A 16,088-nucleotide genomic window follows, 5' to 3' on the forward strand; every position below is an offset into this window, starting at 1 on the left:
TGGTTATTAGTATCATAGTACCAGACTGGTTATTAGTATCATAGTACCAGACTGGTTATTAGTATCATAGTACCAGACTGGTTATTAGTATCATAGTACCAGGCTGGTTATTAGTATAATGTGTGCGTTTGTTATAACGTGAGAGTTTCTGTTGGTACTTGTAGGTGCTGATTCGTTACTTACTCCTAATAACAAGCACGGACGTGACTTACTGATCGATGGTCAGGCTCCTAAGTACGGCCAGGTGATGCGACTCCCCTATCTCGCTCAGACGTTCAGGGTAAGGCTACTATTACTGTAATAGGCATACTCAACGTATTTCTGTAGTCCCTTTGGTCAATATGTGTTATATAAATTTGCATAAATGAATGTGAAAGAAAGACAATAAATTAATAGATTAGCTATTATGTTCTCTTTTCTTTTAAATGGAAGCAAAGGTGTCTGTTATGACTTGCACTATTATGATATACATTTTGTAATTTATTTGTTTTCTGCTTAAACATTTTGAATTCGTAAAACCATTGTTTGTAATAATTGACCTTTGATTGAATGTTTCATCCTTCTTCAGGAACTAGGGACTATGGGTAAAAAGGGCTTCTATGAGGGGAGAATCGCAAAGGCCATCGTCGATGTTGTTGAGAAGTTTGGAGGTGTTATGACTTTGGACGATTTACAGAGTCACGTGACGACATACGAGGAGCCAATCAGCACTGACTATCGGGGTTATCGTCTTTGGGAAATACCTCCAAATGGTCATGGGATGGCTGCTCTAATGGCTTTGAACATTTTAGAGGCCTACGATCTAAAAGGTAATCTTATATTTAAATATTATTTTCTCATTCATGGGGTCATTTAACAATCAGGCAAATTGCATTTTGAAGTTTTAAATTTCAGGTTAGCTATGACATACACATCTCCTCTATAAAACCTAAATTGTTATTTAAGGATTTTATTCATCAACAATTTTTTATTCAATATTTTTCAGATCTTGGTGCTAATTCTGCAGAATACCTTCACCTTGTGACCGAAGCCTTAAAACTAGGATTTACGGATACCACGTGGTACTGTGCTGATCCGTCCAAAGTAGACGTACCTCTATCTACCTTACTGTCTAAAGAGTATGCAAAAAAGAGAAGACAACTCATTCGAAACAACAGGTAGTGTATCAGTCAAGATATTGAAAAGTTAATGATGTGTTAAAACTTCTAGCATTAAATCAATGGATCAAACGCATGGTCTAGATAATACACGGACTAACAGTTGTAGGTCTAGATAATAACCGGACTAACTATGGTATGTCTATATAAAACATGGACTGACAGTTGTAGGTCTAGATAATACACGGACTAACAGTTGTAGGTCTAGATAATAACCGGACTAACTATGGTATGTCTAAATAAAACATGGACTGACAGTTGTAGGTCTAGATAATACACGTACTAACAGTTGTAGGTCTAAATAATAAACGGACAAACAGTTGTAGGTATAGATAATACACGGACTAACTGTTGTAGGTCTTTATAAAACATGGATTAACATTTGTAGGTCTAGATAGTACACGGACTAACATGTCAGTTGTAGGTCTAAATAATACACGGACTAACTGTGGTAGGTCTTTATAAAACATGGATTAACATTTGTAGGTCTAAATAGTACACGGACTAACAGTTGTAGGTCTGAATAATACCCGGACTAACTATGGTATGTCTATATAAAACACGGACTGACAGTTGTAGGTATAGATAATACACCGACTTACAGTTGCAGGTTTAGATAATACACGGACTAACTGTTGTAGGTCTAAATAATACACGGACTAACTGTGGTAGGTCTTTATAAAACATGGATTAACACTTGTAGGTCTAAATAGTACACGGACTAACAGTTGTAGGTCTAGATAATACCCGGAATAACAGTTGTACAAATTGTAGGTCTAAATAATACACGGACTAACTGTGGTAGGTCTTTATGAAACATGGATTAACATTTGTAGGTCTAAATAGTACACGGACTAACAGTTGTAGGTCTGAATAATTCCCGGACTAACTATGGTATGTCTATATAAAACACGGACTGACAGTTGTAGGCATAGATAATACACCGACTTACAGTTGCAGGTTTAGATAATACACGGACTAACAGTTGTAGGTCTAGATAATACACCGACTTACAGTTGTCGGTATAGATAATACACGGACTAACAGTTGTAGGTCTAGATAATACCCGGAATAACAGTTGTACAAATTGTAGGTCTAAATAATACACGGACTAACTTTGATAGGTCTAGATAAAACATGGACTTACATTTGTAGGTCTAGATAGTACACGGACTAACAGTTGTAGGTCTGAATAATACCCGGACTAACTATGGTATGTCTATATAAAACACGGACTGACAGTTGTAGGTCTAGATAATACACCGACTTACAGTTGTAGGTCTAAATAATACCCGGAATAACAGTTGTACAAATTGAAGGTCTAAATAATACACGGACTAACTTTGATAGGTCTAGATAAAACATGGACTAACAGTTGTAGGTCTAGATAATACACGGACTTACTATGGTAGGTCTATATAAAACACGGACTGGCAGTTGAAGGTCTAAATAATACACGGACTAACAGTTGTAGGTCTAGATGATACACGGACTAACAGTTGTACAAATTGTAGGTCTAGATAATACACGGACTAACTTTGATAGGTCTAGATAGAACATGGACTAACAGTTTTAGGTATAGATAATACACGGACTAACAGTTGTAGGTCTAGATAATACACGGACTAACAGTTGTAGGTCTAAATAATACACGGACTAACTATGGTAGGTCTATATAAAACATGGACTTACAGTTGTAGGTCTAGATAATACACGGACTAACAGTTGTAGGTCTAAATAATACACGGACTAACTATGGTAGGTCTATATAAAACATGGACTAACATTTGAAGGTCTAGATAGTACACGGACTAACAGTTGTAGGTCTGAATAATACCCGGACTAACTATGGTATGTCTATATAAAAAACGGACTGACAATTGTAGGTCTAGATAGTACACGGACTAAAAGTTGTAGGTCTGAATAATACACGGACTAACAGTTGTAGGTCTAGATAATACACGGACTAACAGTTGTAGGTCTAGATAATACACCGACTTACAGTTGTCGGTATAGATAATACATGTACACGGACAAACAGTTGTAGGTCTATATAATACACGGACTAACTATGGTAGGTCTATATAAAACACGGACTGACAGTTGTAGGTCTAGATAGTACACGGACTAAAAGTTGTAGGTCTGAATAATACACGGACTAACAGTTGTAGGTTTAGATAATACACGGACTAACAGTTGTACAAAATGTAGGTCTAGACAATACACGGACTAACAGTTGAAGGTCTAGATAGTACACGGACTAATAGTTGTAGGTCTGAATTATACACGGACTAACAGTTGTAGGTCTAGATAATACACGGACTAACAATTGTACAAATTGTAGGTCTAAATAATACCCGGACTAACTATGGTAGGTCTATATAAAACACGGACTGACAGTTGTAGGTCTAGATAGTTCACGGACTAACAGTTGTAGGTCTGAATAATACACGGACTAACAGTTTTAGGTCTAAATAATACACGGACTACCAATTGTACAAATTGTAGGTCTAGATAATACACGGACTAACAGTTTTAGGTCTAAATAATACACGGACTAACAGTTGTAGGTCTAAATAATACACGGACTAACAGTTGTAGGTCTAAATAGTACACGGACTAACAGTTTTAGGTCTAAATAATACACGGACTAACAGTTCTAGGTCTAAATAATACCCGGACTAACAGTTGTAGGCCTTAATTAAATAATACCCGGACTAACAGTTGTACAAATTGTAGGTCTAGATAATACACGGACTAACAGTTGTAGGTCTTGATAATACCCGGACTAACTTTGATAGGTCTAGATAATACACGGACTAATAGTTGTAGATCTTAATAATATATGGACAACTATGATAGGTCTAGATAAAGCATGGACTAACATTTGTAGGTCTAGATAATACGTGGACTGACAGTTGTAGGTCTAGATAAAACATGGACTAACAGTTGTTGGTCTAGATAATACGTGGACTAACAGTTGTAAGTCTAAATAATACATGGACTAATAGTATCTAGATCTAGATGATCAAGATGATACTCAGGTTGCGTTTGGTTCGACTGTAGACTAGAAACGTTATCAGACGGCATTTGTTTAAGTTAAGCAAAGAGTCCGTCTAATTCAACAGATCAAGATGAACATCAATCACTTTCTTTGTGGTTTGTGCACACAGGGCTATGGCGAATGTGAAAAGAGGCGATTTGAACATTGGCCCCGACACTGTGTACTTCACTACAGCAGACTCGCAAGGCAATGCATGCTCCTTCATCAACAGCAACTTCATGGGGTTCGGCTCGGCCATCGTTCCCGAGGGGTGTGGCTTTACGTTACAGGTAAGGAGTGTAACGTCGGTATCATCATATAGTCAGTGTGGTGGGAAGGTTATCTTGGAATCTGTCTACTAACGCTCCTCTTACACACCCTTTGATGACATTTACGACTAAACTAACGTCTGAAGTATCTTTTTCTTTCATCATGATATCTAGTTCGATACCAGAAGAAATAAAGTGTTCTGTGCAGCTTATATGCATATATTTAAGAAAATTGGATTATGTATACTACGGGAATGTATAAAACAATTATAGCTGATCATTTTTAGATTTACATTACACAAGTTATTTTATTCTTGTATTTGGCACTGTTTTCACTACGCCAATGGTTAACATTCTAAGTTGGAAACATCTTGTCAATGTGTATGCATCAAGTGAAAGCCTTACTATGAAATGCAACACTTCGAATTCCGTTAGGAAACGTCGGTGTTACATTAAATAGAGCGTACACCTGTTTGAGTATCTGTGTAGTGACATCATCACAATCAATGGCAATATTTGTATTTCGAAGCAAAAGCTGTTTGAGTCAACATACCAAATATCTATCGTCTAGAACAATTTTCATGAAAGAGAAGGTTGTTATTGTTACATATTCCAGTGTACCTTGATCCATATACTGACCAGGTGTTAGTGTATTTCATGTCTGTGTTGTAGAACCGAGGGAGTGGATTTTCATTGGATCCAGAGCACCCAAATGTGATCGCCCCAAATAAACGTCCGTATCACACCATAATCCCCGCCATGTTAACTGATTCAAACACAGGTAACAATACGATGTTCTCAACTGCCAGGAGAGGTGATAAGAAATTGGCATGGATTGGTAGTGTAGTAAGAATGAACTGAGTCGATCTGTATGTAAGACTTGTAGTTTTGGAGCAGTCTTAGACCATCAACTCTTAAGGTGTTACTTCAGCCCTACTTGTGCCTTATATACCCACAAATCCCCTGTTTTTATCAATGATTAAGGCATATACATATAGATAGATTAAACTTTGCACTGATTTTTGCTCTATACATTTGAACTTCAATAGCCATGAAGAAATTTTGATAAAAAGGGTGTCCGAGTTGGTGTTAAGTCTCGTCAATGTTACAATCGTAGGCAGTTCTCTCCTGGTAATACAGTGCGTGCTCTGTGGTGTTGTCAATCATGTGCTGGCATACATTACGACGTTCTTCAGCCCGCACTGTTCCTATCTTACAACTGTAGCTCAGCTCCAAGGGCTTCGCTCAAAGCGTCGTTATTCAGAGGATGAAAGCTTCCCAAGCGAGTGTCACTGTTTTAAATGGAATTTTATTTTGATTCAAAAGCAGGTTGCTGATTATCTGCCCAGATCCACTCCTTTTTGCGAGCTTTTTGTAATGGTAAAGCACAATGTAATTTATGTTGCAATAAGTGGCACGGGGCCTTAATAAATTTTATCTGAGGTTTTTCCTAAGTATACGCTAGTTCCAGACAGATGCCACGTGCTTCTCTATAGAGAAAACTTTTCACGGAACTGAACCTTTTCGTTTAAGCAGATGACACTCAACGTAGGTTTGTTAAAGGTTATACTGCATGAATATCCCAACATGAATTCAGCAGTTGCTTGTTTAAACTGACTTCCGACACCAAAATGTCGTAAGAATAGACGAGATCCTGTCCATGACAGTTTTGATAATATTAGAGATAGTGCTGAACTACAAAACATATTGCAAAGATAATAGAAAAAAGGTACTTACCCCATTGCTTTACCAGAAATATTCACGTTATATACTTAAAGCTTCTATCAATAAGTTCTTTTAACCAATATACTTCGTTTGAGGTTTCGTATGTCAACAATATATCTAGATATATAAATGGTAATTTGATGTCATCCCGGTCAGGAACACATACTAATGTTTGCCTCCATTATTAAGGTTTGAAATAAAACCCTTCTTTTTACAGGAAACGTGGTAAAAAGATTTGATAATAAGTGATTTGGCAATGAGGTTAGCTGGTCTTTATTTACAGGAGAGTTGTTAATGAGTTAACTGGCCTTTATTCACAAGAGCGTTGGTAATGAGTTAGCTGGCCTTTATTTACAAGAGAGTTGGTAATGAGTTAGCTGACCTTTATTGCCAAGAGAGTTGGTAACGAGTTAGCTGATCTTTATTCACAAGAGCGTTGGTAATGAGTTAGCTGGCCTTTATTCACAAGAGCGTTGGTAATGAGTTAACTGATCTTTATTGACAGGAGAGTTGGTAATGACTTAGCTGATCTTTATTGACAAGAGTGTTGGTTATGAGGTAGCAGCTGCCCTTTATTGACAAGAGAGTTGGTAATGAAGTAGCTGATCTTTATTGACAGGAGAGTTGGTAATGAGTTAGCTGATCTTTATTGACAAGAGAGTTGGTTATGAGGTAGCAGCTGCCCTTTATTGACAAGAGAGTTGGTAATGAGTTAGCTGATCTTTATTGACAGGAGAGTTGGTTATGAGTTAGCTGGCCATTATTGACAGGATAATTGGTAATGAGGTTAGCTGCCCTTTATTGACAAGAGAGTTGGTAATGAGTTAGCTGATCTTTATTGACAAGAGAGTTGGTAATGAGTTAGCTGGCCTATATTGAAAGGAGAGTTGGTAATGAGTAAGCTGGCCTATATTGACAGGAGAGTTGGTAATGAGTTAGCTGGCCTTTATTGACAGGAGAGTTGGTAATGAGTTAGCTGATCTTTATTGACAGGAGAGTTGGTTATGAGTTAGCTGGCCATTATTGACAGGATAATTGGTAATGAGGTTAGCTGCCCTTTATTGACAAGAGAGTTGGTAATGAGTTAGCTGATCTTTATTGACAAGAGAGTTGGTAATGAGTTAGCCGACCTTTATTGACAGGAGAGTTGGTAATGAGATAGCTGCCCCTTATTGACAGGAGAGTTGGTAATGAGTTAGCTGATCCTTATTGACAAGAGAGTTGGTTATGAGTTAGCTGATCTTTATTGACAGGAGATTTGGTAACGAGTTAACTGATCTTTATTGACAAGAGAGTTGGTAATGAGTTAGCTGGCCATTATTGACAGGGGGGTTGGTAATGAGTTAGCTGGCCTTTATTAACAAGAGAGTTGGTAAAGAGTTAGCTGGCCTTTATTAACAAGAGAGTTGGTAATGAGTTAACTGATCTTTATTGACAGGAGAGTTGGTAATAAGTTAGCTGACCTTTATTGACAGGATAATTGGTAATGAGGTTAGCTGGCCTTTATTGACAAGAGAGTTGGTAATGAGTTAGCTGATCTTTATTGACAAGAGAGTTGGTAATGAGTTAGCTGGCCTATATTGAAAGGAGAGTTGGTAATGAGTAAGCTGATCTCTATTGACAGGGGGGTTGGTAATGAGTTAGCTAGCCATTATTGACAGGAGAGTTCGTAATGAGGTTAGCTGTCCTTTATTGACAAGAGAGTTTGTAATGAGTTAGCTGCCCTTTATTGACAAGAGAGTTGGTAATGAGTTAGGTGGCCTTTATTGACAGGAGAGTTGGTTATGAAGTTAGCTGCCCTTTATTGACAAGAGAGTTGGTAATGAGGTTAGCTGCCCTTTATTGACAAGAGAGTTGGTAATGAGTTAGCTGATCTTTATTGACAGGAGATTTGGTAATGAGTTAGCTGATATTTATTGACAAGAGAGTTGGTTATGAGGTTAGCGGCCCTTTATTGACAAGAGAGTTGGTAATGAGTTAGCTGATCTTTATTCACAAGAGAGTTGGTAATGAGGTTAGCTGGCCTTTATTAACAAGAGAGTTGGTAATGAGTTAGTTGGTAATGAGTTAACTGAGCTTTATTGACAGGAGAGTTGGTTATGAAGTTAGCTGCCCTTTATTGACGAGAGGGTTGGTAATGAGTTAGCTGCCCTATATTGAAAGGAGATTTGGTAATGAGTTAGCTGATCTTTATTGACAAGAGAGTTGATTATGAGGTTAGCTGCCCTTTATTGACAAGAGAGTTGGTAATGAGTTAGCTGATATTTATTGACAGGAGAGTTGGTAATGAGTTAGCTGCCCTATATTGAAAGGAGAGTTGGTAATGAGTATACTGTCCTTTATTGACAGGAGAGTTGGTAATGAGTTAGCTGATCTTTATTGACAGGGGGATTGGTAATGAGTTAGCTGGTCTTTATTGACAAGAGAGTTGGTAATGAGTTAGCTGGCCTTTATTGACAAGAGAGTTGGTAATGAGTTAACTGATCTTCATTGACAAGAGAGTTGGTAATGAGGTAACAGCTGGCCTTTATTGACAGGAGAGTTGGTAATGAGTTAGCTGATCTTTATTCACAAGAGAGTTGGTAATGAGTTAACTGATCTTTATTGACAGGAGAGTTGGTAATGAGTTAGCTGATCTTTATTGACAGGAGAGTTGGTAATGAGTTAGCTGATCTCTATTCACAAGAGAGTTGGTAATGAGTTAGCTGATCTTAATTGACAGGAGAGTTGGTAATGAGTTAACTGATCTTTATTGACAGGTGAGTTGGTAATAAGTTAGCTGACCTTTATTGACAGGAGAGTTTGAAATGAGGTAGCAGCTGGCCTTTATTGACAAGAGAGTGGGTAATAAGTTAGCTGACCTTTATTAACAGGAGAGTTGGTAATGAAATAGCTGCCCCTTATTGACAAGGGAGTTGGTAATAAGTTAGCTGACCTTTATTGACAGGAGAGTTGGTAATGAGTTAACTGATCTTTATTGACAGGAGAGTTGGTAATGAGTTAACTGACCTTTATTGACAAGAGAGTTGGTAATAAGTTAGCTGACCTTTATTGACAGGAGAGTTGGAAATGAGGTAGCAGCTGGCCTTTATTGACAAGAGAGTTGGTAATGAGTGAGCTGCCCTTTATTGACAAGAGAGTTGGTAATGAGTTAGCTGCCCCTTATTGACAAGAGAGTTGGTAATGAATTAACTGCCCTTTATTTACAGGAGAGTTGGTAATGAGTTAGTTGCCCTTTATAGACAGGAGAGTTGGTAATGAGTTAGCTGATCTTTATTTACAGGAGAATTGGTAATGAGTTACGGTGTTATGGGAGGTTATATGCAGCCTCAAGGCCACGTACAGGTTCTACTGAACATGCTGGAGTTCGGTATGAATCCACAGCAGGCTTTAGACCAGCCAAGAATTTGTGTCGGAGGAGGATATGGGTAAGTTTCTATTTGATCGCCTCATTTTCTTCAGTAAAATTCGGATACCAGCGCACACGATACATACTAGCTTATTGACTTTTTTTTTTCTTTAAAACGAAATCTATGTTTTTTCAATTCTTTTAAATACTTTTCACCGACAACTTTCAGTTCTATTTGAATTGACAATTTAACATTTCCAGCAATCCACTCAATATAACGTTGTACATGTATAAAGGATTTGGCAAAACTTTTGGTATTTTTCTAAAGTATTTTTCTAAAGTGTTTTAAACTAAACTGGTAAAATAGAGGGAGTTTATTTTGAAAACAGCAAAATTTAATTTGATATCACGCGCAATTATTGATATGTTCTTTTGTCATAAAAATCAAATGGATCAGAAGACAAAATTTTCCACTTTAAATATTTAAGCCCTCTTCACAGTTATGACAATATGAGCCCATATTTTGTTCATTTATATTCTTTGAAGATGGAAGATTGAAAGAAAGGGAAAAAGTGGAGATGTGAAAAACATATCCGTCAAATCTGTTGAATTGGTCCTTTAACGACGTTGTCAACCGTATTGAGATATCGTTAATCCTTGTTTTTATTATTAAACCACATTAAGCGTGATCAGCAAGTGTCAAAATCATCACAAAAGTGTATATAAAAGTGTATATAAGTGTATATAAAAGTGTTTATGAAAGTGTATATAAGTGTATATAAAAATGTATATAAAAGTGTATATAAGTGTATATAAAAGTGTATAAAAAAGTGTATACAAAAGTGTATATAAAAGTGTATATAAAAGTGTATATAAATGTATATAAAAGTGTATATAAAAGTGTATATAAATGTGTATACAAAAGTGTATATAAAAGTGTATATAAGTGTATATAAAAGTGTATATAAAAGCATCCCAATTCAAAATATTTTGATTTAATTATTTTCATTTATCTATCAACTAAATTGATTATGTGACGATCAGCAATTTTCACTCGATTAATTGTTTTTATTGTAAGACAAGAATGTGTTTGTTCACATCGCCAATGGTAAGCCCTGTCACCCAGTGAACTGTGCAGCAACACACGTGTGTTTCTCGTATAACCAAAACAAAACTTTAGTGACCTGGCGCTGCATCAATACCTTACTAAAACATTGTGATACTTTCGGTGTTCACGATAACAATGACATGCACGTTAACTATTTATAATTACTTGGTCGTTGTAGGTTAAAAGTACAGACCATTAACATGGTTTGCACTCGAAATAGCCTGTTTAAATGAACATGTCTGCAAAAATCTCTAGAGAACTAATATTTCTGAGTAACTGATATTTTTTTTATATTTAACCTTATTTCTTCAGGTACGACGAGAGCTACGTGTCGGTGGAGGACGGTATTTCGCTAGATGTTGTCGCAGGTTTGGCTGAAATGGGTCATACAGTGCGCGGCCCGCTAGTTGCACATGGCCGCTCCTTATTCGGTAAAGGACAGGCCATCACTGTGGGGGCCTTCTGGGACAAGTCCAACACCGGCAAAAATAGAGATGGACGCGTATACTGGTGTGGTTCAGATCCCCGGGCGGACGGGATGGCTATAGGTTTTTGACACCCCAAGATGTCACTAACTATCAGAGAGTGTGAGGGTGAAGAATTATGTCATAAATGTGCAGGGGCGTTTCTAGGATATTTGAAAGAGGGGGCGTAGAATAAAATCTGTCGCCGAGCGGAGCGAAGCGAAAACAAAATGGACTTTTTTTTTTTGCTAAAAAACATGAAATAATTGTGAAATGCACTAATGTAACGGTTCTTGACTTGGAGCATGTATATTTTATAGTTAAAATGTCAGGGTTTGACATTTATTATCAGAGTATGTGTTTAATTAATGAATATGATAAATTGCCATATTCAATACAATATTAGCAAATTACGATATTTTTTTATTTTTTTTATTTTTTTTGAAAAGGGGGAGCGTACGCCCATTACGCCCTCACCTGGACCCGCCCCTGATGTGGCTTTATGTACAGTGATATAGCCACCCATATATTTCTACAATGTGATTATACAGGAGAGTTAAGAGATAATTTATGGTGTGATATTATAAATATAAAAGACATAATGTTTAGTGTGTACTTACATTCCATGTCTGATTATGATATGTTTCATATCCTCACTGGAGGAAATGTAGAGCATGAGTTGAATTCATCGGAGTTAGATGACTTCGGAGGAAATAAAGAGAATAATAATATTCCGGGCGGACGGGATGGCTATAGGTTTTTGACACCCTAGGTCATACTCCGGGCGGACAGGGTTGCCACTGGTATTACTATAGGTTAATCTACCTGTTGTACTTGGAACCATTAGCTGATATTCTATTATTATTGGTTTATAATATTCTATACAGTACCTTGTACAGACGGTAAATATTGCACTCTGAACATTAACCGTTAGAATGGCAATAGGTTATTTGCACTTAATCCCCCTATTAGAATATACTAAACGAGAGATGATGAACGCGCATTTCAGTTAGCTTGATAGAAGGTAATTGATCTATTAAATCATTTTTGTAAAAGACTAAAAACTTTGACAAAATAAAAATATCATTTTAAACAACAGAAAGCTTTTAAGGAACAGACTGACTAACAAGTATTACACCCATTCGAACATTTTTTAACTTTTTTGTTTAATTGACATTTACAATAAATAGGCATATTCAATTAGCGACACCTACGATTGACGTACCCCCTGAAGGACAGTGTAGTCGGGGCTGTATCAGTGGAACACGACCCGTTTGTCTTTTGTCGTTTATATTTCTACGTATGTGGTGTTGCTTATTTTATACCTTCTCCTAAACAAAGCATGTCACACAAAGTAATACAACGGCTAAGGCAATTTCCAACATAACATGGTCACGGCCAGGTGGCATTGACAGCGTCAGCTTAACCTGCGCAGAGCTACCTATTATTATAAGAGGATATTAAGCTGAAACGATCTTCTGCGATATAAGCAAAGCATTTGGTAGTGTAGACACAATGTGGCCATTACATGGGTATTGTAAAGGTCAGTGTTGGGGCCAGATCTATCCTTATTGCATATTCATGTACAGGATATTCGTGACAAAGTTACTTCTAACGTCGAATTGCTTGCAGTCGACAATTCTCTAGAGAGATATGACCTGATTGAGGTAAACAGACAAGAAGCTGCTTACAGTACAAGTAAATTGGTCTGAATACCTGCCATACTATATGAACTGATATCATAATGAAACATTGTTTTATCAGTGTTGTATGATGGTAATTTGATTACAGGACGTTCAAATTACTGATGACATTAACACAGGATATCTACAAGGTTATAATCATGTACGGTAGATGGGAAAAAACGGGAATAACGCATGCACGATGACATACTAAATAATATTCTTCTATTCAATAATGCTAACGTGAGAATAATAGAATCTTCCCCTACCTTGAGGGTGTGACAGAGAAATCTCCAACCCGAGGGGTGATGTTTTTTGGTTATCTAACCCGAGGCTCTGCCGGATACAGCACTGACTCACTGTCTTTCAGGGGGTACGTCAACCTTAGGTTTCGCTTATTGAATATGCCTATTTGTTGTAAATGTAAATTAAAAAAAAAGAAGTTAAAACAATCACCCCGAGGGTTAGATATTTCTCTGTGACACCCTCAAGTAGGGGATGATTATTTTTTATCCCATCCTATTATTTCATATACCGCTCCACCGACAGTAGTCTAACATGTTTGTAAACAAAAACACATGTGAGGTATACATATCGTTATTCACTTTTGATGACGTCCAATACCAATGACGCATTTTAAAGACGTCACAATTGAACACGTGCTAATTGGCACGAGGCTATCTCCTCCAAGGGGGTGACAAGCTGATCTTTCCCGGCTAAAACGGGAGACACACCTGTGAAGGGTGGGAGATAAGCTTATCTTTTCTGGCCAAAACGAGAGACACACCTGTGAAGGATGGGATAATTAATAGAATCTTCCCCTAATCTTAGAGTATGATAGATTTATCTCCAACCCGAGGGGTGACGTTTTTTAGTTTTTCTAACCCGATGCTCTGCCGAGGGTTAGACAACTAAAACAATCACCCCGAGGTTAAGAGATTTCTCTGTTACATCCTCACGGTAGGGGGTTATTATTTTGTTATCCCATCCTATTATTTCATTTACAGCTTCACCGACAGTAGTCTGCCATGTTTGTGAACAAAAACACATGGGAGGTATATACATATCGTTATTCACTTTTGATGACGTCACAATAACAAATGACGCATTTTAAAGACGTCACAATTGAACACGTGCTAATTGGCACGAGGTTATCTCCCTCTAGGGGGTGACAAGCTGATCTTTCCCGGCTAAAACGGAAGACACATATGTGAAGGGTGGGAGAAAATCTTATCTTTCCTGGCTAAAACGAGAGACACACCTGTGAAGTGTGGGAGAATTGATAGAATTTTCCCCTAACCTGAGAGTGTGATAGAGGTATCTCCAACCGGAGGGGTGATGTTTTTTGGTTGTCTAGCCTCGGGTTAGACAACCAAAAAATTCACCCTAAGGTTTGGAGATTTCTCTGTTACACCCTCAAGGTAGGGGATTATTATTTTTCTCCCATCCTTTTATTTCAGTCACAACTCCACCAACAGTAGTGTAAACAAAAACACATATGGGGTATGAATATCGTCATTCACTTTTGATGACGTCACAATTACCGGTGATGCATTTTAATGACGTCACAATCGAACACGTGCTAATCAGCACGAGGCTATCTCCTCCTAGGAGGTGACAGGCTGATCTTTAAAACGGGAGACACACCTGTGAAGGGTGGGAGAAGGCTGATCTTCTCCGGCTTAAAAGGGAGACACACCTGTGAAGGGTAGGAGAAGGCTGATCTTCCCCGGCTTAAAAGGGAAACACACCTGTGAAGGGTAGGAGAAGGCTGATCTCCCCCGGCTTAAAAGGGAGACATACCTGTGAAGGGTAGGAGAAAGCTGATCTTCCCCGGCTTAACAGGGAGACACACCTGTGAAGGGTGGGAGAAGGCTGATCTTCCCCGGCTTAACAGGGAGACACACCTGTGAAGGGTGGGAGAAGGCTGATCTTCCCCGGCTTAACAGGGAGACACACCTGTGAAGGGTGGGAGAAGGCTGATCTTCCCCGGCTTAACAGGGAGACACACCTGTGAAGGGTGGGAGAAGGCTGATCTTCCCCGGCTTAACAGGGAGACACACCTGTGAAGGGTGGGAGAAGGCTGATCTTCCCCGGCTTAACAGGGAGACACACCTGTGAAGGGTGGGAGAAATAAGTATCTCCTCTTTTTGATGCATGCGGTTGATATGTTTCTGTTGAGTTTTGGGTGGTATTATTAGCTTCTGTCGTTGTCTTTACGTGCTTGCTTTGGTATACGACTTGTTGTTATGTTTAAACAACAGTATGTCGAGGTCAGTCACCCTTTTACTAAACTTCACCTTGAAGAATTGATACATTTACAAGCAATTAAAAAAAAATCAAAAAGCTGTTTAGAATATAAAGACATGAATAGAAAATAAGTGATCAACATTGATCATTATGGAAAACCCTTTTCGCTGCGTTGATCATCGGTGACAGGTGTCACGTAGCTGTACGAAGTACTTCATTAGCAGCTGATATATTGCTAATTATTCCTCTGTTTCTATTGTTTGTCAGCTTTGTTTCATTAAGTAAGATATTTACAGTTTCAAAGTTATAAACAAAAAAGAGGATGCTTCAGAGACGAGGTTCGTTTTATTGATTTTTTTATGAATGGCGAAAATGCAACAGAGGGATCAATTCATAACAACACTTTTGTGAGGTATTGTTATACAATTTGAAAAGTAAAAGTTCTGGAGATGTTGTATGGTCCAAATATAAATTTATTAGAATAACTTTCTCTAGGTCGGTGGATGTTTTCCGGAGTATCCAAAAACACACCCGTGCAGTCCGATGCCTAGCTCCTAACTGAAGTTACAAATCATAATCGTGTCCTAAGTACATTTACACAAAAGCAATTAAGTGTCATTCATAGCAATCGGCCTTTCAGACTTCGGCCGTACCCGACCAGGTAAGCCAATTTAGCTGTCCTTTGTCTGAGACTGAATGCAGTGTCCGATCTGGTATGACCAGTTAATCCTGTTACGTAATATAATTAAGTTGAAAGATATATGGTATAAGATGGACAAAGTAAATGCATGAGTTAATCTGACAACAATGACACATGTCGACTTTAAAGGAAAAGCTTCATAAATAGAACTTATCTAAATTGACACAAGTTCAGGAGAAACAATTTACACATATAGTTCCAGGATATTAATTATATTTATGTCACACGATGGTATAGATTGAATGAAAGTTTATAGGTTAAAATACGCCAAATAACGAATATAATGATATATTAAATCAAAGTTCAAATTTAGCACTTTTATCATAAAATTCTTTATGATA

General features: G+C 37.7%; 1 protein-coding gene across 2 annotated transcripts in view; it reads left to right on the plus strand.

Moving 5' to 3' along the window:
• LOC110446456 (putative gamma-glutamyltransferase YwrD) overlaps window positions 1-11,371 on the plus strand; it is a 35,397-nt gene extending 24,026 nt beyond the window's left edge. For both annotated transcript variants that reach the window (XM_021491627.1, XM_021491618.1), the window contains exons 5-11: window positions 165-280; window positions 569-809; window positions 986-1,157; window positions 4,331-4,490; window positions 5,142-5,250; window positions 9,478-9,622; window positions 10,964-11,371. In XM_021491627.1, the coding sequence (XP_021347302.1) occupies window positions 165-280; window positions 569-809; window positions 986-1,157; window positions 4,331-4,490; window positions 5,142-5,250; window positions 9,478-9,622; window positions 10,964-11,207 (1,187 nt within the window). In that variant the 3' untranslated portion in view covers window positions 11,208-11,371. The remainder of the gene's footprint in view (window positions 1-164; window positions 281-568; window positions 810-985; window positions 1,158-4,330; window positions 4,491-5,141; window positions 5,251-9,477; window positions 9,623-10,963) is intronic.
• Window positions 11,372-16,088: the final 4,717 nt, after the last annotated feature.

Source organism: Mizuhopecten yessoensis, unplaced genomic scaffold (assembly GCF_002113885.1).
Source record: "Mizuhopecten yessoensis strain PY_sf001 unplaced genomic scaffold, ASM211388v2 scaffold333, whole genome shotgun sequence".
Lineage (NCBI taxonomy): Eukaryota > Metazoa > Mollusca > Bivalvia > Pectinida > Pectinidae > Mizuhopecten > Mizuhopecten yessoensis.